The sequence below is a fragment of the Dermacentor albipictus genome, unplaced genomic scaffold (genome assembly GCF_038994185.2).
Source record: "Dermacentor albipictus isolate Rhodes 1998 colony unplaced genomic scaffold, USDA_Dalb.pri_finalv2 scaffold_20, whole genome shotgun sequence".
In the NCBI taxonomy this organism is placed as follows: Eukaryota; Metazoa; Arthropoda; class Arachnida; order Ixodida; family Ixodidae; genus Dermacentor; species Dermacentor albipictus.
This window is the reverse complement of record NW_027225574.1, coordinates 3,692,432-3,719,514: the sequence shown is the minus strand read 5'-3', so window position 1 is coordinate 3,719,514 and position 27,083 is coordinate 3,692,432. Positions and strand designations below refer to the sequence as shown.

Below are 27,083 nucleotides of genomic sequence, written 5' to 3'. Positions count from 1 at the left end.
GAAGTCGAAGTCAATAACACCCTCGGAAGATAAAGCGATGCCGCCGGAGAGCCCTCGTAGTCACCACGCCTTGAGTGTGCTCGACGATCAAGTGAGCATCCCGCCTCGCTCCAGCATCGTTATTTCGGTCGGCACCGAAACACCCGCTGACGTAGGAGGCGTCATCGAAGGCGACCAACGTCTACTGCTAGACCGTGAAATTTGCGTTGCAAGAGGGATTGCTCAACTGCATGGAGGGAAAACTGAAGTGTTGCTGACAAACTTCAGCCAGGAGTTCAAGCACAGCAGCTAGGGCACGACGATCGCGTACATCGAGGAAATTCTGGAAACCAGTAATGCGTTTGTCCTCTCAGATTCCGCCGCATCTACCCCGACGACGATGGTTCCCGAACCAGACTACGACATTAATCCAAGTCTCCCCGTGATTAAGCAACAGCAGTTCAGAAGTCTGCTCCGACGATACAAAGGCTGCTTTTCGACGTCGTCGAGGATTCGACAAACATCAGTCGCCAAGCATTGCATAATCACCGAGGAGTGCGCTCGACCACTCGAGCCCTTACCGAGTTTCGCCGCGAGAACTTGCAGCTATAAGAGAACAAGTCGACGAAATGCTGCACAACGACATCATCCAGCCGTCGAAAAGCCCGTGGGCATCCCCTGTTGTCCTGGTAAAAAAAATGGACGGAACCCTACGTTTCTGCGTCGATTATTGTCGTCTGAACAAGATCACGAAAAAGGACGTATGCCCCCCCCTCCCACGAATAGACGACGCATTAGATTGGCTCTGCAACGCTAAATACTTCTCGGCGATGGACCTCAAGTCTGGCTATTGGCAAATAGAAGTCGACGAAAGAGATCGCGAAAAGACGGCCTTCATCACCCCAGACGGCCTCTACGAGTTCAAGGTTATGCCATTCGGACTGTGCTCGGCGCCCGCAACGTTCCAGCGCGTCATGGAGACGGTGTTAGCAGGATTGAAGTGGCAGACCCGTCTCGTTTACTTGGAGGACGTCATCGTCAGGGCTTACTCTGAAGCCGGAAAAATGCCGCTTCGCTTACGATGAGCTTCTGTTCCTAGGCCACGTAATCAGCAAATATGCTGTCCGTCCAGACCCGCAAAAGACAGCTGCAATCGCACACTTCCCGCAACCCATCAACAAGAAGGCAGTGCGTAGATTCCTTGGCATGTGTGCCTACTACAGGCGCTTTGTCAAGGACTTTTCACGCATCGCTGAGCCGTTGACACGTCTTACTAAATGTAATGTTGAGTTCAAGTTGGAAACGCCACAGGCTGACGCATTTGAAGAACTCAAACGACGCATGCAGTCGCCACCTGTACTTGCGCACTTCGACGAGTATGCCGATACAGAAATCCATACTGATGCCAGTAGCCTAGGCCTCGGTGCCGTTCTAGTCCAGAGGAGAAACGGAGTCGAACAGGTGATAGCTCACGCTAGCCGGTCGCTGTCAAAAGCGGAAGGCAACTATTCTACGACCGAAAAGGAATGCCTTGCCATCGTTTGGGCTACAGCTAAATTCCGCCCTTATCTTTATGGCAGGCCATTCAAAGTTGTCAGTGACCATCATGCGTTGTGTTGGCTAGCGAATATAAAGGATCCTTCAGGACAACTGGGTCGGTGGAGCCTCAGACTACAAGAATACGACATCACTGTAACCTACAAGTCCGGACGAAAACACTCCGATGCCGATTGCCTGTCACGCATCCCCATTGACCTGCCGCCACAAGATGACGAGAATGACGACGCCTTCGTTGGAATGATAAGCGCGGAAGACTTCGCTGTACAGCAACGAGCAGACCCGGAGCTAAAAGGCCTCGTCGAATATTTGGAAGGGCACACCAACGTTGTCCCCAGGGCATTTAAGTGCAGATTATCTTTCTTCACACTTCAAAACAACCTACTCGTGAAGAACTTCTCACCAGTCTGTGCCAACTACCTTCTTGTTGTCCCGTCAAGACTTCGTCCAGAAGTATTGCGCGCCCTACATGACGATCCGACCGCTGGACACCTTGGATTTTCCCGGACACTATCGAGGATACAAGAAAAGTACTATTGGCCGTGCCTGACCGCCGACGTCGCCCGTTTTGTCAGAACATGCCGAGGCTGTCAGCGACGCAAGACACCGCCGACAAGGCCAGCCGGATTACTACAGCCAATTGAGCCTCCTTGCCGACCATTCCAGCAGATTGGGATGGACTTGCTGGGACTCTTTCCGACGTCAACAACCGGAAATTAGTGGATCGTCGTGGCGACGGACTACCTCACCCGCTTCGCTGAAATTAAAGCACTGCCGAAAGGTAGCGCAGCCAAAGTGGCGAAATTCTTTGTTGAAAACATCCTGCTGCAACATGGTGCCCCAGAAGTCCTCATCACCGACAGAGGAACGGCCTTTACAGCGGAGCTCACCCAAGCCATTCTGAAATACAGTCAGACAAGGCACAGGAGGACAATGGCCTACCACCCGCAGACGAATGGTCTTACGGAGCGGCTGAATAAGACCCTCGCCGACATGCTAGCGATGTACGTCAATGTCGAACACAAGACCTGGGATGCCGTCCTGCCATACGTAACATTCGCTTACAACACGGCGGTGCAAGAAACAACGCAGATCACGCCGTTCAAGCTGGTCTATGGCAGGAACCCTACGACGACGCTCGACGCCATGCTGCTGCACGTCACTGACGAGGAGAACCTTGACGTCGCTACCTATCTCCAGCGCGCCGAAGAAGCCCGACAGCTTGCCTGCCTGCGGATCAAGAACCAGCAGAGGACCGACAGCCGACACTACAACCTCCGACGACGCTTCGTCGAGTACCAGCCCGGCGATCGTGTTTGGGTATGGACCCCGATACACCGACGAGGACTCAGTGAGAAACTACTGTGACGCTATTTCAGGCCCTACAAGGTCATCCGACGTATTGGCGCACTGGACTATGAGGTCGTGCCAGACGGCATTTCGCATTCACAGCGGCGCCGCGCACAATCTGAAGTGGTCCACGTGGTGCACCTTAAACCCTTTTATGGACGCTGACGAACTTCCTTATTTTGTTGTTTTTTTTCCTACGAGTGCTTCTTTTTTTTATTACTTTCATTTGTTTGCACAACGCCTCCTATAATATACTATGCCTGGAACGTGAGCCGCAAACGTGCTGCCCTTCCCTCGCCTGTACTCTCCTCCTTTTGGTACGGTGGCGAGCGCCTTTCGCGGCCAGCCCTTGTAAACACGCCGGTGCGCGGCTACTGGGAGCGACGTCGGCAGCCAAGTGGCTGGCGCGTCGTGAGCAGACGACATCGTGCGTTTTCACCGTTGCTGCATGCAGACGACGACACACATGTGTCGTTTTTTATCGCTGCGACGAGATGAAAAATTGCTGAATAAAGTAAACTTCACTTTCTTGAAACTTTTTTTTTTATCGGAAACTGAGCCACAGGCAAATGGTGGTAAGTTTGTCTGCTAAACCCATCAGCTTTGCCTTCGTTCGCGCGATGCTTGCTCGCCGTCTGTTACTGCAGAGACGGTATTTTTATTTCAATACCATCAGAGCCTAAATTATGTTACAGAGCCGGTACTGGGTGCTTACTGTATGTGTGTGTCCGCCTTACTAACGTTTCGTGATTTACACGCGCAACGATGCGTTGCTGTTGTGTACCAGGCTGCCCATCAAGTTGGGGACGGAAGCAACCGGTGGTGTCCTTCCACGAGGTGCCAGCGGACAAAGCTTTGCGTACAGAGTGGCTGAGAGCTATATCAAGAGACGCTTTGCCGATCATTACTATCTCGGACTGCTCTGTTGTGTGTAGCCTCCACTTCCGTCCTACGGATTTCAAGGAGAACTTCACGAAGCGACTTCTGAAACCCGGTACGGTACCCAGTGTGTTCGCTGAACGGACACCATGCCTTGCGCAAACTGAGAGCACGACAGTGTCCGGTGTGTTCGGCGAACGGACACGGTGCCTCGCACAAAGCGAGGGCAGGACGGAACATCAAGGCAGGACGCGAAAACGTAAGCGTGCCCCTTCGAGTGCTTCGTTGCCTTGCGAACTACCGGAATGCACAAATGAAGGAAATCAAGGACCAGCCACGCCTCCAGGGCACGAAAGTAACGAGAGCAACACTGAAGGAACCGAGCCAACGCGCCATGCCATTCAACTTCAGTGAGAGGAAACCACGATGAATGATCTAACAGCCGAGAATTCCGATAGCTTGAATGCACCACGTACAGGGATGGTGCATGCTAAACGCTCGTACAAGACACACGCACCATTGAAGTTGTATTCCTCGACGTGTTTTGTCCAGCGCAAGCGGTGGCGCGAGAAAGAACGAGCGCTCAAAGCGAAAAATGAGAGGCTGAGTAGGAATGTAGAATCGTACAAACAGGAACTACTCATGCTGAAAGAAGCAGCACCGTTGGTACATTCCTAGAAGTGACGTCCGATGCCGATAAAGGAAATTTGAAGGCACTCCTAATTGTTGACCAGGTAAAGAACTACAGAAAGAAAAAGCCACAATGGTCAGAAACAACGCTGTGACATAGCATTGTACTCCGAAATTTGTCAGCGAAGGCGTACGAGTACTTGCGCTCCGAAGACCTGCTGAGGTTGCCTTGCAACAAGACCCTCCAAAAATACATCGGCGCGGTTTCCGGAGAAGTTGGCTTTACTCAGCTAGTTCGTTGCCGCCTGGAAACAGAAATATTAGCGCTTGAAACGCCACAGTCAAAAGTTTGTTCACTTATCATAGACGAAATGAGAATTCGCCAGAAACTACAATACCACAAACAAAGGGACGCGTTCATTGGCGACGTCAACATGGGCGCGGAGCTGCAACACCTTGTCCAAAACTCTCAGAATGAGTGCCTGGCAAACTCTGTCCTCTGCTTCTTGCTCTGCGGGCTCCACAGTCGATACAAGATACCTGTCGGGTATTACTTCACAAGGGGTGCACAGGGGAGCAACTAGCAGAAGTCATGCGCCATGTTATCGAGAAAACGTCGGAGATCGGCTTCGATGTCGTGCGCGTTGTCACAGATAATCACAAGATAAATGTGACAGCCATGCAAATTTTGTGTGATGGAGACCTGCGTATACGCGCTCCGCACCCTGCAGATCTCACTAAGCATATCTTTCTGGCTTTTGATCAGAGCCATATAATTAAAAATGTGAGATCGCAATTTCTGGCGAAGGACATCGGCGGAGAAAAAGAGATATCATCGAAGTACCTAAAGATGGTGCACAAAATGCAGAAGAACTTAACAGTAAAGCCAATCAGGTTCCTCACGCGAAAGCACCTCTACCCGTCCAATATTGAAAAAATGAGCGTGAAACTGGCCGTGCAGTTGCTGTCAGCCGCAGTAATTGGGGCCCTCAAATAGTTGAAAGACCAAGCAGGGCACACTGCGGACATTGAGTTTGCATCGGCAGGGCCTACAATCCACTTTCTGGAAGCGATGCAGAAATGGTTTACTCTCATGGACATAAGCAATTGCCAGCAGTACATTCATTGTAACAACGATGATTGTCGTCCATTCAGTGATGTGGATGATCCGAGGCTCGACTGGCTGGAACATGCTTTCATCGCGTACATCGAAGATCTGAGGGATGCCAGCAAGATTGAAAACTTTTTCAGCAAGGAGACGTGTCATGCTCTGATATTCACAACGCAATCAAATGTTGCTTGCATCCGCCATCTGCTGACTGAGAAGCAATTTAGCTTTGTTCTTACCCGCAAAATGTCGAGTGATCCTATTGAGGCAATGTTTGGATTCTTGCGGCGTAGTGCTGGATGTGATGATGCCCTAGACGTCAGGAGCACAATATGCGGTCTCGAAAAGATGCTGAAAACAGGCATCATAGCCGGTTCCAGTGGCAGCAATGTGCAGAGTACGACAAGTTTCACATCGAAGCAGCTTCTTCCGATTCAGCACGAGCGCCTTATGACCACAGGCACCGCCGAGCGCATTTTGAACATAGCAGCAATGAGTCTAAAAGAGCACTGTTTGTCAGACAGACCACTTGTCTCGAACCCCGACATTGCCAGCGTGGCCATGATGGGAGGGTTCATTGTTCGAGCTGTAAGCGTGCGCATTCCCTGCGCTGACTGCGTTGCAATGCTTCAGGCACCAAAGAGCAGTGCTCCCGCTCATGGCCTCATCACTCACCAGGATCGCGGCGGCCTTTTCTACCCGACGGAAGAGCTCGTCAAAGTTCTTATAGGTCTTCGCAGATTTGCGGACTGCATACTGTCTCAGCGACGGTCAGTCGAGAAGCCTCTCAAAGTATGCGTGCAGAGGACAGTGCAAGAGCTCATCAGTCTGCCCGTCTTGACCTGCGGCAACACCGATTCAGACCACCGCAAGGGTCTGTTGGAACTCATCGCAAGAAAGCTCATTAAGCCACTTTTTGCAAACTATGCACAAGCAAAAACCGACACGAATGCTGTCGCCAAGTTTCTTGAGAAAAAGCCCCTGTCGAGAAAAGTATTAAAATTGTAGTACATTTGTTGTGTGGCAGTACACGAAGCGCCGTGCCACACTTTAACCACCAACCACTTTCTGCATCAAAGTGCGTGGAATCATCATCATCTGCTTGTGATGAACCAGAAAAGAATATCTCACATGAACTATATATTAACGTGTGCTTTTTATGACAAGCAGGTGCGAGTAATGTGGTCGAGTTTCGAACATTGCTGAGCTAGCACTGCGATCTGCTTAGGAACGATTTTTGGGCCGTGCATTAAATTCTCGTGACATCACAACTGGCTCATTATGTGCACTTAGTGTTATTTGCTTTGTTTTGTGTTTTCTTCAACCTACCCCGAATCAATAATGTATACAGGCGCTGTGTATATGTTCTCTCTTTCGATCATGTCTTCTTCACCACGGGCTTAAGCGCGCTATTATTCGAGTAAATATAATTCCTGGCACCCTAGGAAACGGAACAGCGCGAAGCACATGCTTCAAGCTCTTAAATATTTAAATCGCTTTATCCAGAAGCCTCCTACATAAGGCTGATATTCCTCTCCACGCCATTAGTATTGTCAATCGACGCACGTACGGTGACCTATCTTCCCTGTAACAAGGCAGCCAATCCAGCGTTTACCGATCTGGATAGAGTGCTCATGAAAAAGCACAGAATCAGAATTTATCAACGGCCTTTTTTTTTTTTCATGGCCGCTCTTAAACGGGCAGCCGCACGTAAAAAAAAAGCAAGAAGAAAAGGAAGAAGAAAAACGCGTGAACGAAATACCCTTAAAAGAAGCGCGAAACACTATGCATCGTTTATATCCCTGAATAACTGCTTTGTGTGAGCTACATTATCGTGCTTTTTTGACGCCCGTTAGTTTGTCTTCGCATAAAATTTTGCAGCAGAGCAGCCGGGTTCCAGCGCGCCACTCGCCCGACAGCCGGCCTGAAAGCGGGAGAGCAGCGGCGTGAAGCCGCGATGCTTTCGGCAGCGGCTGTGGTTGCCATGGGGACCGGTACGGTGGCGCGCGCCGTCCTGCGGCGCATGGTCGCAACACTCGGCAGAGAGCTCCCTATGGAAAAGAGAGCGACGTTCCAGGCATATAGTTATAGGAGGCGTTGGTTTGCAGCATCGGGTCGATGCTTTTTTAGAGGGGGGTAATGACATGTGTACTTATCTTTATCGGGCGACCACGTTTGGCCGCCTAACAAACGTTATCGCGCAGCGCAGGACGCGCTTGCATGTAAAAGAAGTTTCTGGAATGTTATCGATGGTTCCGTCCACTGTATTTCACCGCAACTTGTGTAATCTGATTGCATGTATGCGCGACGCGAATAGTGTAGAACTTTGTGGAAGACACGCGGGTCCCATCGGTTAATCTGGAACATTCGACGACTGATCTATGAAAGCCGACGCGCTTGATCCGCTGATCAGATTTTCGACGATCGCCAACCGTGTTCGCCGCTATCGTTGTGCTAGAAGTGTAGCCTGTTTTTGTGGGCACAGGTTCGCCCAATAAAAGTTAGTTTTGTCTTTCACAGTATTTGTTACTGTGTTCTTCAACGTCACCAGCACGTGACAATACCAAATGAGCAGCGGCTGGACTGACCGCACCGTCTCGAGGTGAAGGTCTTGCTGGTCGTCACAGTACGCTGCCGTGCACAACCATACCAGCACCTAAAATGGTGACGCAGCATTAATCAGCAAGAGCAACAAGGCACAGTGCTGATCGCAGTTCTCCACCACTGCCACCGTTGCATGCCATTTCATAACACTGTGTTGTGCCTTGTTCCCCTCAATGGCCTGAACTCTTGGCATGCCATGCACCAAGAACTGGCCAATATGCCTCAACTCTGCTTGCCAAATTGTACCACACTGGGCGCGCAGGTGCTGACAATGCAAGATGACGTCAACGCACCGGACTACATGCCCTGTGTCCAGGCACTCTAAGCCACGATCACCAGAGAGCTATTGTGCCCTTCGCTGCAACACGGATTTTACTTAGGCTTCTTAACGGATGCTACAAATTACCACTCATATATATAGGCTTACAGTCATTCTTCTTTCTATACGTGCCCCTTTTGCACATATTTTTTAGCAAAACCCTGCCATTATTACTAAAAACCAATCCAAAGCGCTTTTGGAGCGTAGTAAAATGCAAACGTGGAAATAAGATTGCATTAACACAGTCTGGTAGTCAGGTTCCCAGCTATCTTTGCGCAGACGTCTTGAACAGCGCGTTTGTGCAATCATTTTCCTCTCCCGCACCTAACAACGAATGTCCCGTCTTACAGGGCTGTAACTTTCCTCCTATGGACCCTATTATATTTGATGCAACAGGAATTAAAAAAATAATCGAAAATTTGAAAATTACTTCCTCCTGCGGTGTCGATGAAATCACCACCAAATTCTTAATTAGCACAGTTGAATATTCATCTATCATATTGCAATATCTATTCTCGCAATCATATAACTCTGGCATGCTCCCGCTAGATTGGAAAACAGGAAAAATCATTCCCATACACAAATCAGGTGACACTCATAATCCCTTTAATTATAGACCAATTTCTCTTACCTCAGTACCTTGTAAAATTATGGAACATGTAATCTACACGCATCTCATTAACTTCCTTGACGATAATAATTTCTTTACTCCTCACCAGCATGGGTTTAGAAAAAACTTCTCTTGCGAAACACAGCTTCTCACATTTACAAACGATTTACACTCTAACCTTGACGCAGGCTTCACGACGGACTGTATTTTTTTAGACTTCGCTAAGGCATTTGACAAGGTGTGTCATGCTCTACTCTTACACAAACTAAGCATTTTAAACTTTGACCCTACACTACTTAAGTGGATCTGTAGCTTTCTTACATCGTGCGTTCAGTTTGTTTCTGCTAATGAATGTACTTCCTCTCTAGCCCCTGTCGGCTCAGGCGTCCCTCAAGGATCTGTCCTGGGCCCACTTTTGTTTCTTATATACATTAAAGGGAAGCTGAAAGGTTTTCCAGAAAAAATGAGTGAACATGTGTACATAATGGTTTTCAACCCTCTGAATTCGAATATTGTATCGAAATTGAGCGAAAGAAAGCGCAAATATATTTTATTTCGACGAAAAGTGCAGCAGCGGACACGCCCAGCTCGCGCGTCTCGTTTCCGCCTGTGATTGGTCGGGCGACCCGTGACGTCAACTTTAGCAACCGACCGCTGCCGCTCCACATGAAGCGCGGTGCCAGGTAGTTTGGTGCCGTAATGGAAAATTAAGAGGTAATAGAAAATTTAGAGAGACTGCGTTTTTTGAAGAGTTCGGCGTTGCTCCCTACATGTACGAGCCGATTGCAAAGAGCCGGCCTCTCGAAGAAGCAAACGATGCTGGTGCGAGCAGTGCTTTCGACGAGAACGAAAGCGAAGTCTTGGGATCTCCTCGTGTTGGAAATGCTCTTTTGAGTATGTTTTTAAGCGATCTAGTGATCTCGCCGATCTTTCGCCGATCTAGTGAGCTCGTTTCCGGTCAAACAACTGCAGTGTTGTGTTCCTGCATGCCTCCTCGTGGAACATAAGCGGGGATGCGATCGTCGGCATTTGTGCGCTGTCCAAAGCTGTCGGCAACCTACAAAGACGGTTCAAACGCGTGAAAAGCTTCCCGGTTCATGCAGTACGTGTAGTGACCTTCATCTGTGCGCCATCCGCACACTACTCGTAACCGAAGTCGTAAAGGCGGCGAATTCCGACGGCTACGTGAGGCGGTCGGTTTCTCGCTGTGCGCGAGAGACGCGGGGAGCGTAGGGTCCTGGCGTGCGCCGGCTTTCCAGCACATGCAAACTCTACATTTGCACTGCGTTATGGTAGCTGCGTGCAGGCTGTTTTACAACACACGTGCAAATAGAAAATTCGCGGCGCTTTGCGCCGAAACCTGCATCGAGGGCGGGAAATAAACATGCACCTTCCGTTCAGCGTGCTAACATGAAGGAGCTCGCAGTAAATCAAAATCCAGGTTTGGGCGAGTTCGTGTATTCATAAGGCCTTCCAACACCAGTTATCATCAGTCAGTCCGCACTCGTGCCGTATTTGTTTTCGTTGCTCCGATCTTTTCGCGCTGCGTTTAGAAAGCCTGCTAGTGGAAATTCTGGTGATAATCGTCGTCACGGAAGTGGTTGGAGCACACCACTGTTGTTCTTGAGGGCTTGAAATTCTTTCGCTTTACAGCAGCCTCCCACTTCTTTTAAAGCTTCTTGTCTTGTGGGAAGCAATAGAAGACAACATTGTCGCCGCCGCTGGTGTTCGTGCAACCGTAGGCTGCACAGAAAGACGGCATGATCGGCCCACCACATCAGTTGATGCTGCGCACGTTGACCACCACTCTACATACACACAGACGCACCAACAAAGAAATGCAGGGTCGATCGAAGCAGATTACGACGGCACGCACGCAGAAACAAGCACGGTCAGGCATGGTCGCGCAGGCTGCGAAGGAGCAAAACACTAAAGTTGACGTCACAACACCGCGGTTTCCGGTCTCCGCTCGCATCGTCAGCGTCAGCAGCAGCGCGCGGCATTCGACGGGGGGCGGAGCTACAGCGCAATTTCAACCAACGATTACGTCGCTCCTATTAGAAAAAAAAAACCAAATTTGACCTACATGGTTTATAAGGTTCCCGCATCCATATATGAGCGTCTTATTGAATTCGACAGACTCTTCAGCTTCCCTTTAATGACTTACCTATTAATATTTCATCAAAAATATGTTTATTTGCAGACGATTGTGTGATATACCGCAAAATTTCCAATAACTGCGATGTAACAGCCCTACAAACCGACTTAAATAAAATAACTGATTGGTGCAGCACGTGGAAAATGCAGCTTAACATTAAGAAGTGCAAAACTATGAGGGTTTCTCGTACTAACTCTAGTTCTCCAAATTATTCTCTTACTAATATATCACTTGAATGCGTCACCTCGTATCGTTATTTAGGAGTGACCATAACTAACAATTTGTCTTGGGAATCGCATATTGATATGATAGTGTCCAAAGCTAACTGCACTTTAGGGTACATACGCCGAAATTTTTCTCGTGCGCCATCATCATTAAAACAATTACTATATACCACTTACGTTCGCTCGCAACTTGAGTATGCTTCATCAATATGGGATCCCTGGCATTCAACACTAATACATACGCTGGAAGCTATACAAAACCGTTCAGCCCATTTCATTTTAAATAACTTCAATCGGACAGCAAGCGTAACACACATGAAATGTTTATTAAACCTTCCTCTCTTATCCGACCGCCGAAAACACTCACGCATTTCTCTTTTTCACAAAATCTATTATCATAACACCTTTTTAGACACTCTTTGGATCAGGCCAGCACCTTTCATTTCTTCTTGCCATGATCATAATCAGAAGGTTAGCATATCTCATTTCAATACTATCATGGGCGCAAATTCATTCTTACCAATGACTAGCAAAGACTGGAACAGCTTATCCTCTTCATTAACAGGTATAATTAATCCACTTATGTTTAGAAACGCACTTGAAAACGAACTTTTGTAATATACTTACCATTTGTCTTGCCTATGTGTATGTACCTTTCTCTATAGCAGCGTTTTCATCAGTTTTCATCAGCATCATGATCAAAAAGTTAACAATGCATTTTGTAAATCTACTGTACATATGTTTTTTTGAATCTCTTTACCATTGTGTACATCACATTTGTATTTGTATCTTTTGTACCTCTGTTTATTATCATCGGATGTCAACTCAAAATTTGGAATTATTACTGCTGTTATAATTATTTTTTTTGTTTGAGTTACTATTACTGATGTTTACTTTGTATTCTCTTAGCCCCTCCCCTCTATAATGTACCATGTACCTTGAGGGTAAAATAAATGAAATGAAATGAAATGAAATGAATTATTTCAATCACGCTTTGCACTAGGAGGGGGGGGGCCCTGTAGTGGCATGATTATTGCCTCCAGAGCCGGTGAAGACGACGACTCGCGTGCATGTAGCGTGAGAAGAGAACATGCTAGCACGCTCAACCTGAGCAGCCATGGTATCGGCCGCTCTCAAGATCCCGGGGCACCATGGCTGGCTGGCCTAAATAAACCATGGCCACGATGGCTACCTGGTCATGCCGCCTCCCACACTACCATACCTCCAGCCTCCAACCTGATGAATTGCTGGCTTTGGCAATATAGTTTCTGTTGTTGGGCCCGGTGGTTTGCCAGCTTTGGTAGCTTATGAGTTAAATAAAAGAAGTGCACTTGCAGGGGTGGGGCATGGTACGACCTATTGTTGGATATGTCAAATGTGGTGGTGAATGCTAGTCCGATACACACATAGTACAGTGCGCTAATTTTTATTTATTGTTATTTATATAAACAATAAATAGACATATCCAAGTTTGATATATTTGCAATTGACTGTACCGCATATGTATTCGGGTAGCAGAAATGTCAAATACAGTGACTGCCAAATTATTCAAATGCCTTCGTTTTCCGAAATGTTCGATTATTCATATTTCCCCACCGCACTGGCAGCTACACCTAGAACCAACGTACAATGTGAACCGAAATTTCATACGCTGCACGATGTGTTGAAATTTTCCGGACGTGGTCCACATGCGCGAGTTGCTGCAAATGTGGCAGTCGTAAGAAAAGTTGCTGCCATGTTGACTTGGAAACAAACCACAACTTTGGTTGCTTGCTCCTGATGAAGTGGCAGTGGTTAGGCCTAGTAGCAGCCTAATCAGTACGGCTGTGGCTAAAATTTGTCGATGGCCAGTAAAGTGGCTGACAAGCCATCGGAGGAAGCTCATTGTCAATGTGTTCGGGGAGAGAGAACTAATCAGCGATCGAGTATGAGTTCACACACAGGGGCTAGACTGGCAGCCGTAGTGGCAGAGTTCAGGTTTGCATGTGGCCCCCTCTGGTACAAGAAATGGGTTGGCAACTTACTCGGAAAAAGCAATTTGAAATGGTACATTCGGGACATGCGTCTCTTTCGGCCAACAGTTTGGCTTGGTTTGACCGCGTCTGGCAAGCCAATGTGCCGATTCCATGTATGACCCATCGCATGATTGCGTATTAGTGACCATGCAAATAGCACAAAATGTACTGTTTCCGTGTTGCACTGACCATCGACGGGCTATCAAAAACAGCGGGAGACCCTTTACCAGCCCATCACGCTTGCGTTTCTTTCGCATAAACCTCAATGCAATTTTTTTTCTGCTAATACAGTTTAACAATGTTGGCAAAATCTGCAATTTGCTTTGTTATATTAAATTTTTTTTACATTTGGAAGTTTGGCTATTTATGCAAATAAGTACAAATGCCGACGGGTTTTTCTTACGTGAAAGGGGCTGAAAAATTTTTTTAATTATCTGGCAATTGGAAAAACCAAATTTCAAATGAGAAAATAATTCATATGGTTAAATTTGAGAACTGGTAATGAGATACAATTTCATGTTTTGTCCACGATATCTTCACATCGGCGGTACGAAATGATGCTAGCTGTGCTTTCATGCCCACTCCACTCCCGTGGCTGATAATGTCGCCTGCAGTGGGACAACACTATCATGAAAAGCATCAGCAGTGGGGAGTGAATGCTGTCTCCAAAACTCGAGATTACACCTCCAACACTAAACACTCGGGAAGACAGCGCACATGGTGCCACACCATCTTGGCACGGCCACTGTTTGCGCACGTGGCAGATTACCTCTCAAGTAGGGCACGCAGTCTGCGTATATGCTTAACCGCGCTGACAACCATGCAAAGCCACGACCAGGCTAGAAAAGGAGACCTGCATGTTTGATTGCGTTATGCGGGCTCGCTTCCCTCCCCCTTTTCCCCTTGCTTACGCGGAAAGATGGTGCTCATCAAGCCACCACCTTTCTCTGCTCATATTCTCACGCTTTCACTTGCTTAGAAAGCATACAGCACACAGTGACGGAACATGACACTGCTCCGCTTCGACGGTCACTCTTGGCCATGCGGTGCGCATGGCAAGCAGCCACTTATAATTCAACCATTTGGCCATCTGCATCTGCAGAAGTTTCCATTAAGTCTCGGCATTCTTTTGCAGCGGAAGTGAAATTTCGTTATATTGAAATTGCGTATAAACACACTTCATTATATTGAGGTTCTAAATACATAGTGTTCTATGCACAAGTTAAGTAGCCAAGTACTTCATTATATCGAGAATTTTGTTATATTGAAGTTCATTATGTTGAGGCTTAACTGTATCAGCCTGTATGCTTAAAACGAATACTACAGAACCTCATTAATTCGAACCTGCTTAATTTGGACTTCTGGTTTATTCGAACTGATATTGTGGTCCTGTCAAAATTATGTGTATTTCAATGTGCAAAAATGCCTCATAAATCACATGTGTAAGCATTAGAATTGGTTAATTTGAACATATCACACCACCAAACGTGCTCTCAGCAGCACGTCAACTGACATGGCAGCGCCTCTGATTCGCTATCTGATTCATTTACATTCTTGATTAGTTCAACTGAAGAATTGGGAATCCTGTGCATACTCTGTTGTTTGTTGTTGTTAAGTAGTATTGCCTTCCTTTATTTTTGCGAGTTTAACTTTCCCTTTCACTTTGCCTTACCATTTGCCCATTCTTTCATCACCTTACTGGCTTCATGGTACCCCTCAAAAGTGTCTTGTCGTAGGCCTATATGATTTGTTTTTACAACGGAAATTAATCTCAACTGCCTTCTTGCAGAGGTAGTGTTCATCACTTTTCATCATCACTTCTTATGTTAGCTAAACCATCTTTGTCTTTCATGCTGTCCTGAATTTTAGCTACAATGTCTGAGGGCCTGATCATTCTTCAGGTGTGGTTGTCTTGAGAAGAGGTTTCTCTGTCACTTAGAACATTAATCTGAGAATTTTCATTGGAGATACTTCGGTCTCTTGGATGCTGGCTGCCTTCACCAGAATCATTGCAGCTTCATATACAATTGATGGTTACAATTTCTTGCGCAAGTGGTCTTTTGACTTCACCGGTGTATTTTTTTTTTGTAGTATTATGGAACATCCCTTGAAATATTCCATTCTGTCTGGATTCTATGAGGCACATTGTTTTTATGTAGGCCTCCAGTACTGCCTAGGCATCCCTAGTAAATTCATTAAACCTCTTTTCTCTTTCAGTTTTTCCCATTACTGCAGTGGTTTTCTGTTGACCCTTTGTTGCAGAGCAGTTTGCTCTAGAGGAATGAGATGACACTTTCGGCGGCGTGCCGCACATTGCCTCAGTGAAAGCGCACGAATACGAAACTGTTATACTGCTTCTTCCCTGCTACTGTGTGATCAGCTGTTGGAAATGCAACTGGGTGTCCGCTAACGTGATGTGCTCCATTCATGCTGCAAAAGGGGGAGCGATAGAGGGAAGACGTGCGGTAGTTGGCAGCAAAAATAGTGACTGGCATATTAAGTAATGGAATGAATCCTTATGGGTGCTGCTATATACATAAGGACTGCCTGTGTTGCTGGCCCTACCCAATGCATGGCTTTCCTTGAGGATAAAGAAATTCACTCATCCACCAGCACTGTATTGCTAACCTCCAAAGAGGTGACTTCAACCACAAAATGTTGGCAATTAAAATTTAACATTGAGTACCACTTGTTACAAAAGGGAGTAGCACCCACTTACTGGCATACTAAGTTTCTCGCATGTTATTTACACACATCCACCCCTACTCACACGAAAACTTAAGTCCACTATTTCGTCAATGTATCAGGAATAAGTGAATGGGTGCATACTTGAATCATTGCACTGAAGCATGAGTGATGACGACTATGGCGACAACACACGAATGTCCAAATTAAACTGAACATATTGTGATGGTCCACAAAGTAAGTGAGTGATTAGCGATAATACATCTTTGCTACAAGCTATCACAAAGTACAGAACATGTGCATCCCAGGCCTTGAGTGCAGCAAGAACAAATTGTTGCAACTGAGTAATTAGGCAGAAAAGAAACGATCAGATACTGACCACATCGAGGAACCTTACTGAGTCAGAAGCATCATAAGCTGCTGCTTTTAATTTAAGTGTTTGCCAAATAAAGAACAAAAAGTAAAAAACACTGATCCTGATTTAATTCATAAGCAAAACAATTGGACAGCTTGGAATACATTTCTAGCCCCTCTTTTAGTACAAGCACTGTATACGCTGCTTGCACCGTTGCACAAGGCGTAATGAGCTCTGAAAGGGTTTACTTGTCCTCTGAAGCTGTGGCCAAAGTTCATGTTGTCTACACAGTCATCATCTGCAATATTTTTCGAAACAGAGGCTTGCTGAGCTGCACCGGGCATTATGCACATGCATTGTAAACATAGAGGCAGCTCAGGCAAGCAATGGTTGTGTCACCATGTGGTCGAAAATGGCGCCGCCCGTGGGATTGCCATGAAGAGGGTCTATGTCTACAAGGTGGAAATTACCGTATATCTTAGGTATACCATATGTGAGGAACTGGGTAGCGTTTATTCGAGCTTTGGTTACAGTTTGCTGAAAGGGCGCTCTCTAAAGACGAAATCATCTTCAGGTGCAGTCTTGGGCATTATGGGCCATGCACAGAGTGCATTACAAAAGAAAGAAAAGGTACATGGCTGGTAAAAGGAAGAAAAGCAGCCTGCTCTGCACTGCAAAAGTGATGAGAGGAAAAGAAACTGGGGAGGTTGTCATGCAAATGTGAATGCAGCATCAGAGCTGATATTGGCCTCATATATTTCAAGTGGTGTGGTTGTGAACAAGACAGGTCGCTGTACGCACACTCACACATGCACGCACCCCACCATGATGGCTAAGTGGCAAGGCATACTGCTGCTAAGCACAAGGTCGTGGGTTCGAAAAACACTTGTGTACCGGGCATTGGGTTCACGAGAACATTAACATGCACCCCCCATTACCCTCATAATTAAATTACAGAGTTTTAGTTTAGGGGACGCAAGACGTTGGGGCCCCTAGTGCTTGGGTGCGTTTGCATTTGCGTACGCAAGCAGAAACACATTATAGGTTAGCAGCCCCAAACGCAAGCCGCAGTGAGGTCGCATGCCCTTGCAGCGCCACACAGGTCTGATCTTTGCTACGTTATCATTTTTTTAAAACACGAAATCAAGCATATCAAGTAAAGCACATAAAGTTATTCTTATTAAAAGCAGTTAATAGAGAGGTTTAGCGTGTTTGGTATTTGGGTAAATGCAGGTGGACGAGGCGTTGGGGCGGAGCCATAAACAGGAGCGGCCTGCATGGTGCAGCCACCTGGTGGCGCAAAGCTCAAACAGACAAAAGCAGCTAGTATTGCAGTAGCCAAGTGTATTTTACTTTGCTGTGGGTGTAAATTTTTGGCAGCAACACGATTACGCCAGTGCCGAAAATTTACACCGGCAGTGAAGTAGAATAGACTTGGTTATAGCAATATTAGCTGTTTTTGTTCGTTTGAGATTTGCGCCACCAGGCGAATGCACCATGCCGGTCGCCCCCGTTTACTTCCCCGCCCCAACGCCCCCGTCTGCGTTTACCTGAATACCAGACATGCTAAACCTCTCTAATATGTATAAGAAGGACGTCTGTCGACACTTGGCGAAAGATGTATCAGATTATCTACCCGCTAGCTACTCGAAAGTTCTCGTACACCTCGAGAGTCATATAGGCAACGTGACCGCTTAGGGGCAGCGATGTTTTCGGCTGCCCCAGGGACGCAAGTAGACGTAGCAGTCTGTGCATGTGCAGTACCGTCGCCCCTAGTTCTTGCGTACGCAAGCCGCTTGCGTCCCCTAAACTAAAACTCACTATTGTGTTTTTGGCTCATAAAACCCCAGTATTTAATTTTTATAACACACAAATGCATGCACACACAAACAAAGGGGGAGAATACTGTAAGCATCCATTTGTTGTGTACCCTTTCAGGAGAACAAGCACTGTTTGACACTAGTCATGAATCCGGATGATCATCACGAAGAAAAAATTCGCACCTTGGAACAAAAGAATATTGACAGGAAGCTGGGAGAACTGGACAGTGCAAGCCGAGCCTCAATTTATGACAACGGTAAGCTTAGGTTTTTATTTTAATGTGCTTTCATTAAAAAAAAATTGAATGCTCATTGTGTTGAGTGGTTGGTCCTTGGGCTTAAAAGTTCTTATACTAACCGTTTTGTCGTAGTTGGTACTACTACTTGGTTGCTAGGGGTTTATTGTCACAAGCATGTACTTGCAGTTGGCTGTGGTAGGAAAACAAGACCACCAAAAGACCACTGGAAGTTTCGTTCTGCTACTTGTTTGACATGCTTGTTAAGTGGGTGATTTTTTCTTAATCGATGAAAATAATGGCAATGCTTAAATAGGCTTTTTCTTTCATTTCCATGTACACATGAGTCAGCATGGCTTTTTTTGTTTCTTTACTATTTACTTCCTCTGGAAACAGCTATTACTGGTACATAAGTTCCATACTTAGTGCTGTTAATCCCGTGTTTGCTATTATGAAAGAAAAAGGCTTGCATGTCTTAATGCTTTCCAGCATCAGTGCAGCATTACGCACATAGAGCAAGTCATTATAGAATTCTGAAATAAGACAGTGCTGTTAAGTAGGCACACAAAAATAATATTGGCATAATATAATAATATAGTAATATAATATAATAAATAATAATATGGCAAATTATGTTGAATAGAGCTTTTAGGCAGAGAAAGTTGACAGTTTTGCATGAGAGTCTTCAGTGGGGCCATTATAGAATTCGTTGTGACCAGGCAAGCCCTATAGATGATTTAAGTGTATGTGAACCTGTTGGGCAATTTTTTTTTGTCATATGCAACACTTAGTTTACAACTTAACCAGGAAGCTGACTTCATATCAGGAAGACACTTCCAACCTGCATGTATGTGTAATTTTACTGTACCATGTAGCATGACCTGTTTGTTTCTTCTTGCAAAACTGTCTAATACAATGCCCACCTGCTTTGGTCTCACTGAGACTGGCAGTATCGCAAATAAATAAGACTCCAAAAAGTACTTGAATAGTGGACATCGGTGGGCTTAGAAAACATAATGTTAAAAGCAAAATTTTAATTAGCAACAGTTCTCTACTTTATAGGTATACCCATTCATCTGGAAGAAACCTTCCATTTCAGCCTAACCCGCTTGATGGTTACTATTCTGCACCACTCAGGGCTGCACATAAATGACAGGGCTTTCTTCATCCAAAAGCTCTTTCTTCATGACAAGTTCTTACATTGATGTTACTGTAATCCACAAAGAGAATGGTCAGTGTAAACTTGTGGTCTATTGAGATTGTGGTCACTTTAGCATGTTAGTGGGGTCTACGAGCTACTAAGCCATATCCTATTCTTTCTCCCGGGATGTCTGAAGAGAGCTTCACAAGAACTACACTTGACAGGAGTAGGCAGCTTTGCACTTGCGGTTTCCAGCTAAAAACTGTTCAGGCTAGTATACATTCGTGCACAGTCTACGGACATTTGAGGAGGCACTGTTTCAGGTGTTCACAGCTTGGCAGGATCCTCACGATCTCATGCTGTATTTTTTTTTATTTTTGCAGGCCTGAAGTTGCTGCAGCACCAGTCCAAGAAGGAGGATGAAAGCTGCCTGCCTCACCTTCTCCTCGGAGATGTTGCTCCTACTATTGAGATGACCAAGCTCAACCACATCAATATTGGTGAGCTCTGAAATTTCGTATTTTTGTTTTGCATGCAGGAGGAGTGCTAGCATTGTGCCAATTGTGTGATTATCAATGTGAATTGAGTGTGAAGTGTGAGTCTTGCTACATTATACTGCATTTGTCAAAATTTGTGTGATTTTTGTCCAGGCTGTGCCAGGAAAACACAATGCAGCACTTGCTGTACTGAGTAAAATTCACTGCACACTCTCCAGCAGCAGTGCAGTTTTCCTCCGGTTGTGATCTCTGGGTAGCTACTGTCACTGCTATGTGCCAGCAGAATCTCTCTACCATTGGTTGTAATAAGAGACTGTGGTAACTTGCAGTGTTGATGTACACACAACACGACAACCACTGTGGCCAGCAGGAGCAGGTAGAAGGCCAGCAGGAGCCTTCGGGGGAAAGGAGAGGAGGGGGGGGGAGGGGGCTTCTTCTCTGGATTCACTAGTAATAGCCAGCAGTGTATGCTCAATGTTTTAGTGGAAGCAAGGTACATTAGGCTTTCGTTATGCGACTTCGGATAACTTAATTTCGCAGATAACTTGATTTTGACCAAAGGTCCCGGGTTGTGCCCATACATTTCTAAGGGCAGAAACTTTCATTATTTCAGCCTTGCCAGATAATGCAAACTTGACTGATCAGTGTGAACCTGCCTGGCCTCCATGGCGACCCTAATAGTAGTGATCCCAATATCTGCAATATGCATGTGCCTTGGCAGCATTTAGGGCACAGTGAATGCATTTAAGACACATCATTTCTCCCTGAAACACCTGTTTATAGCCTACCTTCGGTAGATAGTGAAGCATAAATGGAAGCTCACATTGAATGTTTAGCATATTTACCCAATACGGATGCGTACCTTTTTTTTTTAAACACGCGCACACGCACATATGCCAAGTCTAGCTAATGAAGATCACGCTTACCATCTGTCGAATGCTATGCGAATGACTCTTCCAAGACATACCAAGCGGTCTGCACGCACCAAACATTCTTAAGCAGATGCCCCATTTCATTCCTTTCATCACTTTCCGCACTTCCATGAAAAAAAAAAAAAGCTACAACGAAACTTGCCTTGGCTCTATTATTTGTAGGCTTTATAACGGTTGTGATTAACAACAAAAAAGGCTTTTCAATTCTTCTCGTCTGCACTCGTGGACATGCAACAAATCACGAGCGGCAACGATAGTAGCCACAGTTACACTGATACGTTAGAAGTGTACCCTATTCATACCCTGACGCTTGTAACAAAGCTAAGATATTCGCCCACCCATAGCGGAAGCATGCTCTATGAGGATAGTAGTGAAGACAAATGCCGCAGCTTCTACAACACGCCCGCCATGGGTTTCTATGTCACTGGCAGCTAAGTGGGCCCATCTCTATTTCTGTCCCCTCAAAGTGGTCATGGCTGCGCTGTTGCTGCAAACTTGCCGATAGTAACAATATTATTAATTACTGATACGGAAGAAACTGTTTCAATGCGCGTAATGCACTCACGAGAACAAAAAAAAATCAAATTCGATGTGTTCGGCTTGCTCCGCTGGCCACCATTTTTGTTTTGGTGTGCCGCACTGTTACCGTGGCAGCCAACTATTTGTTGACCTGTTGTCATCTAGCAACAAATGCGGGATGAAATAAAAAAATTTTCTTTTCGCGGGAAATTTAACCCGCGTAATGATCGCACCCCTAAATTTGTGTCAATTTTTTTTACAAAAAAGTGTGATCATTATGCGATTAAATACAGTAGTTCTGTAAATTGGCTTAATTGGGCTGCACATTACAATCGTATAAGAACCGAAACCACCTTTGTTGCATTAGCAATAGCCTAGCATCCTAGCCAACATTATTGCCATTACCATCACAAGGTGGCATCAAAACAAGCTTTCGCCTAGCATGGCAACAACGATGCACAGCTTCCTGGTTTGAGGGGATCTGGTATCTCACAAGAGTACTGACACCCGCAGGTTTGGGCTTAGCAAGCCTCAGGGCTGCAGCAGCTGCTGCCTCACATAATGTAGCACGGTGCTGTGCATGGGCGCTCAGCCTGCAATAGGGCTCTGAACACTGCATGCCAAAAAGACAGTACAGTGAAACCTCGTTAAATCGTAGTTGGCCGGAGCTCGGAAAAAGTATGTACTAAACAGTAGTACAGCTTAACCGAAATAGCATGAGATCGCCCACTTACCTGTCAAAATGGAACTCAGGAAGGTGTGATGAAAGGGGAAAAAAACATGCAGTATTTGTTCACTTCGCGCGACAAAAGTGTTATTTTCATTTGATGCCGCGGCAGTCTAGCAGCGATGGCAGCAGCCTCGTACTTGCTGATGCTGCGAGCCAGCTTTTCAGCCAGCTTTTCAGCCAGCTTCTTCTTCTCGGCAAATACTCGCATGGCAAATTCCTCGTTGGTGTTACGAAGTCTCGGTGCATACGTGTGGTAGTGCTGCAGAAGTCACGGGGCACCTTTCTCATTTAGGAGTCTGTTCTCGCTGCGACGATTACATTCATGAGGCTGATGTAACGCACAGCTTCTACCACTGTCGGGCCTGAATCGCCCATGCTGTCACTTTCCGTGTCATCCTCATCACTGTCGCTAGTCGACACTTCGGCAACAACAGAGGCAACGATGGCAAAAAGTTTGAACTTCGTAGCCCGCATTTCTCCCTGGTCGCCGCAGCGCCGCCGAGTACCTTCTTCACATTCCAAATGCCATACACCGTAGTCAACAGCAGGTCCCTGTTGCCTGCCAGCACCGACTTCATGTCACGTTCGATAGCACGAACATTGTCTAATTTTTCTTATATGCTGAGCACCTGGCGTCTTTTTTATTCCAGCTTCAGCATGACGCGAGTCCTTGGTTGCACAATGCCAAAATGATGTTGATGATGTTTGGCTTCATGCGCAAACACGCAGGGCGCTTGGAGGCCGTTGTTCCGATCTCTGAGGCTTGTTGTTCTGCCGGGCTGCCCGACGGAGACGACGCACTGTGTGTTTGTGTGATGAAAAGTGGAAACACTACGTGGTAACCAATACGTACGCAATAAACTGGTACGTTTTATGCGGATACAAAACACATTATGTTCAATGGCCGCTGATTCGGGGATTTGACTTTACTTCTTTTTAAACGAAACTACTGTTTTAAGCGGGTATGGTTTAACAAGGTTCTACTGTATTGCCCTAAGTAAACAGAAGCAGGTTTATTTGCCTCCGATGACACCAGACTCCGAACAAAGGCCCGGTCCCAGAGCGGCACATGAACTGAGGAGGAAATACAGCAATGGCAGAAATTCAGAAAGAAGCGCTGCTAGCACGTTGCTCCCCGTGAAACACCGCTAAGGGACTATGCGTTCCTTTGGCAATGCTGCCTACTCGTGAGATCTAGGGCAATCTCCATTGGCTTGGGCCTCCAATAAGTGCAGCTCACTGTAGCATGACCACACACGAGTACAAGGCGCCGCTCTTTGACTTAATTTTTGGAAAAGTAGCAACACAGTGTAAGTGCGTGCTCGCTGTAGGTGAAAGGCATTGCAGACAAGCTCAAGTTCGCTGGCCCCTTCATTCACTGTCCAAACAAAGGGGCCAGCGAACGAGAGGAAGAACCTGTGCATACCCTGTGCTGACCCGGAGAGGTCTCTCTCGCACTTGCTCTGCCAGTATCGCTGGTTGCACCGCCGTGGCCAGCAGCACAAAACGCCACCATTGAACACCGGTCTGTGGGAAAAGCCACCCCCAACACATGTCACACGTGAAAAGGTACAAGCTACAGATGCCAGAATAGGTGAGTGTTTGCACTAAGGTGCTGAGATGCATCTCGGTCAGCAAAGGCGTTAATTATGAAAGATTATCGAAAAGATCTTATTTTGCATGCTAAGCTAGCAGGTAAACTTCCGTCACATTTTTTTGAGTGCTTCAGAGACTTGAGTTTATTTGAGTTCACTTATTTTACCACATGCATGGAGTTTCACATAAGTGGTTGGGACGAGGAAAGAAAGCTACATTAGAAACAGCTTGACTAGCCCTACGTCCCCGGTTCACTATGGCAGCATGCATTAAAAGAATACAACATCAGCGTCAAATGTGAATACACTATACAGTCAGTCAGTCACGAACTTTGTTGAAGTCCTGAGGAGTTTCAATCCGTTGGAGATCCCACGCGGGGAACTCCTCCGGCAGAAACCGTAGGCGACACCCAAGTCGGGACGGGAACGTGGTGACGCTCCGCCAGTTCTTGGGCCCTCTGGACGGCCTTGAGTTGGAGTTTGAGGTCCGGGCTTTTGAGGGCTTCTTCCCATTCGGGCTCACTGGAGAGAGGGCCCTTTGGTAACGCGGTACATTGCCATAGCATGTGCGAGAGTGAGCAATAAAGTTCTGGGCAGTCTGGGCAATTTGCCGGGATTTCTGAGTTATAGTGACTTAGAAGGCCTCGTGACGGATACGAGTCCGTTTGTAGCATTCGAAACGCGGCCGCCTGCGCGCGTTCGAGTTTGGCGTGTGGGAGCGGGAATTTGGTTCTGCCTTTCCGATAGTGGGAGGTGATCTCTTGGTAAGTGAGCAGCGGGTCATTAAACTGAATGTCCAGCCCCTCGTAGGCCGTGGGACCGTCGCGGCGGGCAAGTTCTCGCGCACGGTCGTGGGCCGTTTCATTGAGGTTAGCTTTTTGCGGGTGAATGTCTTTCCCCATGTGAGCGTGGAACCAGGAGAGGCACCGTTGGCTCTCTTTTGAGCCCGCTAGCAGTATACGCGCTGCTTCTTTAGATACGTTGCTGCATTCGTAGGCCCGAATTGCGGCACGCGAGTCCGTGAAGACATAAGTAAATGTGGGGTCTGCCATGGCGATGGCTACGGCTATTTGTTCCGCTTTAGCGCTGGTGCTCGTTTTAACCGATGCGGATGATCGTAGCGTTCCGTTGCCGTCCACGACCGCTATTGCGAAAGTGGATGTGCTGCCGTACTGGGCCGCGTCCACAAATGCGGTGGCTTCACGATCCGCGTCAATGCGGTCGAGAATCGCGCGGGCGCGGGCCCGGCGCCTACCCACGTTGTGTTGTGGGTGGACGTTTCTGGGAAACGGTGAGACTTTGTATTTGTCTCTAATTTCGCTCGGTAGGGTAACCGCGTGCTCGAGATAGGGAGACGGGGAGACATTGGCGTCATTTAGGATTAGCCTACCGGCTTTGGACGAGGATAGGCGGAGTATTTGCGCCATAGTCTGAGCCTCGATCACTTCGTCGATGTTGTTGTGCATACCTAGCTGGTCAACCTTTGCTGTACTTGCTCTTACTGGAATTCCCAAGACCTGTTTGATGCTTTTGCGCATGAGTGTGTTTAGCTTCGTCTTTTCTAGTTTCGTCCAGTTGTGGGCAGAGGCGACGTAATTAATGTGACTCATAAGGAACGCGTGGTATACGCGCAGAAGGTTATCTTCGCGGAGACCCTTCCTGCGCCCCGAGACTCTGTGGATGAGTCTGATCATGTTTTCGGTTTTGGCGGTTAACTGTTTGATCGTGTGTCCGTGGCATCCGGTGGATTCGATTAGGAGCCCAAGAATGCGTATGTGGTTGACTCGCGGAATCTGCTGTCCGTCTCTTGTGTGTAGTGCGAGCGGAAGTTCGTCTAGAGGTGTTAGGTGGCGGACTCCTTGGCAAGACTTGTGAAATAGTAATAGTTCCGATTTCTTTGAGGATAGTTTCATTCCTGTGTTTAGAAGGTACTCTTCCGTGGCATCAAGGGCAGACTGTAATGCCTGCTCCATGTCTCCCAGGGAGCCTCCCAGGCTCCAGATGGTAATGTCATCTGCGTATAGTGCGCAGTTTACGTTTGGGATGTGTCGTAGTTTGTCTGCAAGTCCCTTCATCACTATATTAAATAGTAATGGAGAGATAACTGAGCCTTGTGGTGTTCCGACGGAGCCCAGCGCGTAGGGGTCCGACTTAAGGTGCGAGACTCGCAGTCGGGCTTCTCTGTCTTTTAGGAAGGAGCGTACGTACTCCTGAAATCTCTGGCCGAGGCCGAGGCCTGCCACAGACTCCAGTACGAAGCGGTGCAAGACGGTATCGAATGCTTTCGTGAGATCGAGGGCGAGGATGCCTCGAACGTCTCTTGTTTTAACGTCGAAGATCTGTCTCTTTAGGAGTAACATCACGTCTTGGGTGGATAGGTGGGGTCGAAACCCTACCATGTTGTGTGGTAATAGTTCGTGTTCTTCAATGTAGCGTGACACTCGGTTTTGAATTACGTGCTCAGCTACTTTACCCACACATGACGTAAGAGAGATGGGTCGTAAGTTGTCGAGGTTAAGTGGTTTGCCGGGTTTTGGTATGAGGACCACCGTGGCAGTGCGCCATTGCATTGGTACCTCTCCTGTTTCCCACACGTGGTTGATGTCTTTCGTCAGTAATGTAATGGCTTGGTCGTCTAGGTTACGCAACAGTCGGTTGGTTACACCGTCGGGTCCTGAAGCAGACCTGCTGTTTTGATTGTGTAGCGCCTCTCGGACTTCTGCTTCCGTGAAGGCAGCGTCTAGTTCGGGAGTGGTTTCGCACTTTATGATCGGGTAATCATTGGGGTGAGCGACGCCTATACACTATACACAGAAAACTATTTTACAAAAAGAGAATTTAACGTAGAACACAGCATGCTTAAAACAAAAGTGTTAGAGAGTGTGCGAACGTTTTCATAAGAAATGTTGAAATTATTTAATGTCATTGACAAGCAATAACTTAAAGCTTTAAAGCCACAATTTGTGCACAACTGAGGCACTTACCGTTGTTCTGAGTGTTGGTTTAGCCACGAAAAAGGATTTAGTTGCAAGTTAGCTTCACTGTGCATTTAACTGCAACTTTTTGCAGTATCAGTTCTAAAGGAAAGTAATAAAGTGTATTCATATAGCATGTTTATTTTTATTACATTATAGGTATTT

General features: G+C 46.7%; 1 protein-coding gene across 2 annotated transcripts in view; it reads left to right on the top strand.

The window, feature by feature from the left end:
• The window catches only part of LOC135919966 (presequence protease, mitochondrial), a 198,813-nt gene that overhangs the window by 68,929 nt on the left and 102,801 nt on the right, over positions 1-27,083 (top strand). For both annotated transcript variants that reach the window (XM_070529293.1, XM_070529292.1), the window contains 2 exons: positions 18,412-18,550; positions 20,054-20,170. In XM_070529293.1, the coding sequence (XP_070385394.1) occupies positions 18,412-18,550; positions 20,054-20,170 (256 nt within the window). The remainder of the gene's footprint in view (positions 1-18,411; positions 18,551-20,053; positions 20,171-27,083) is intronic.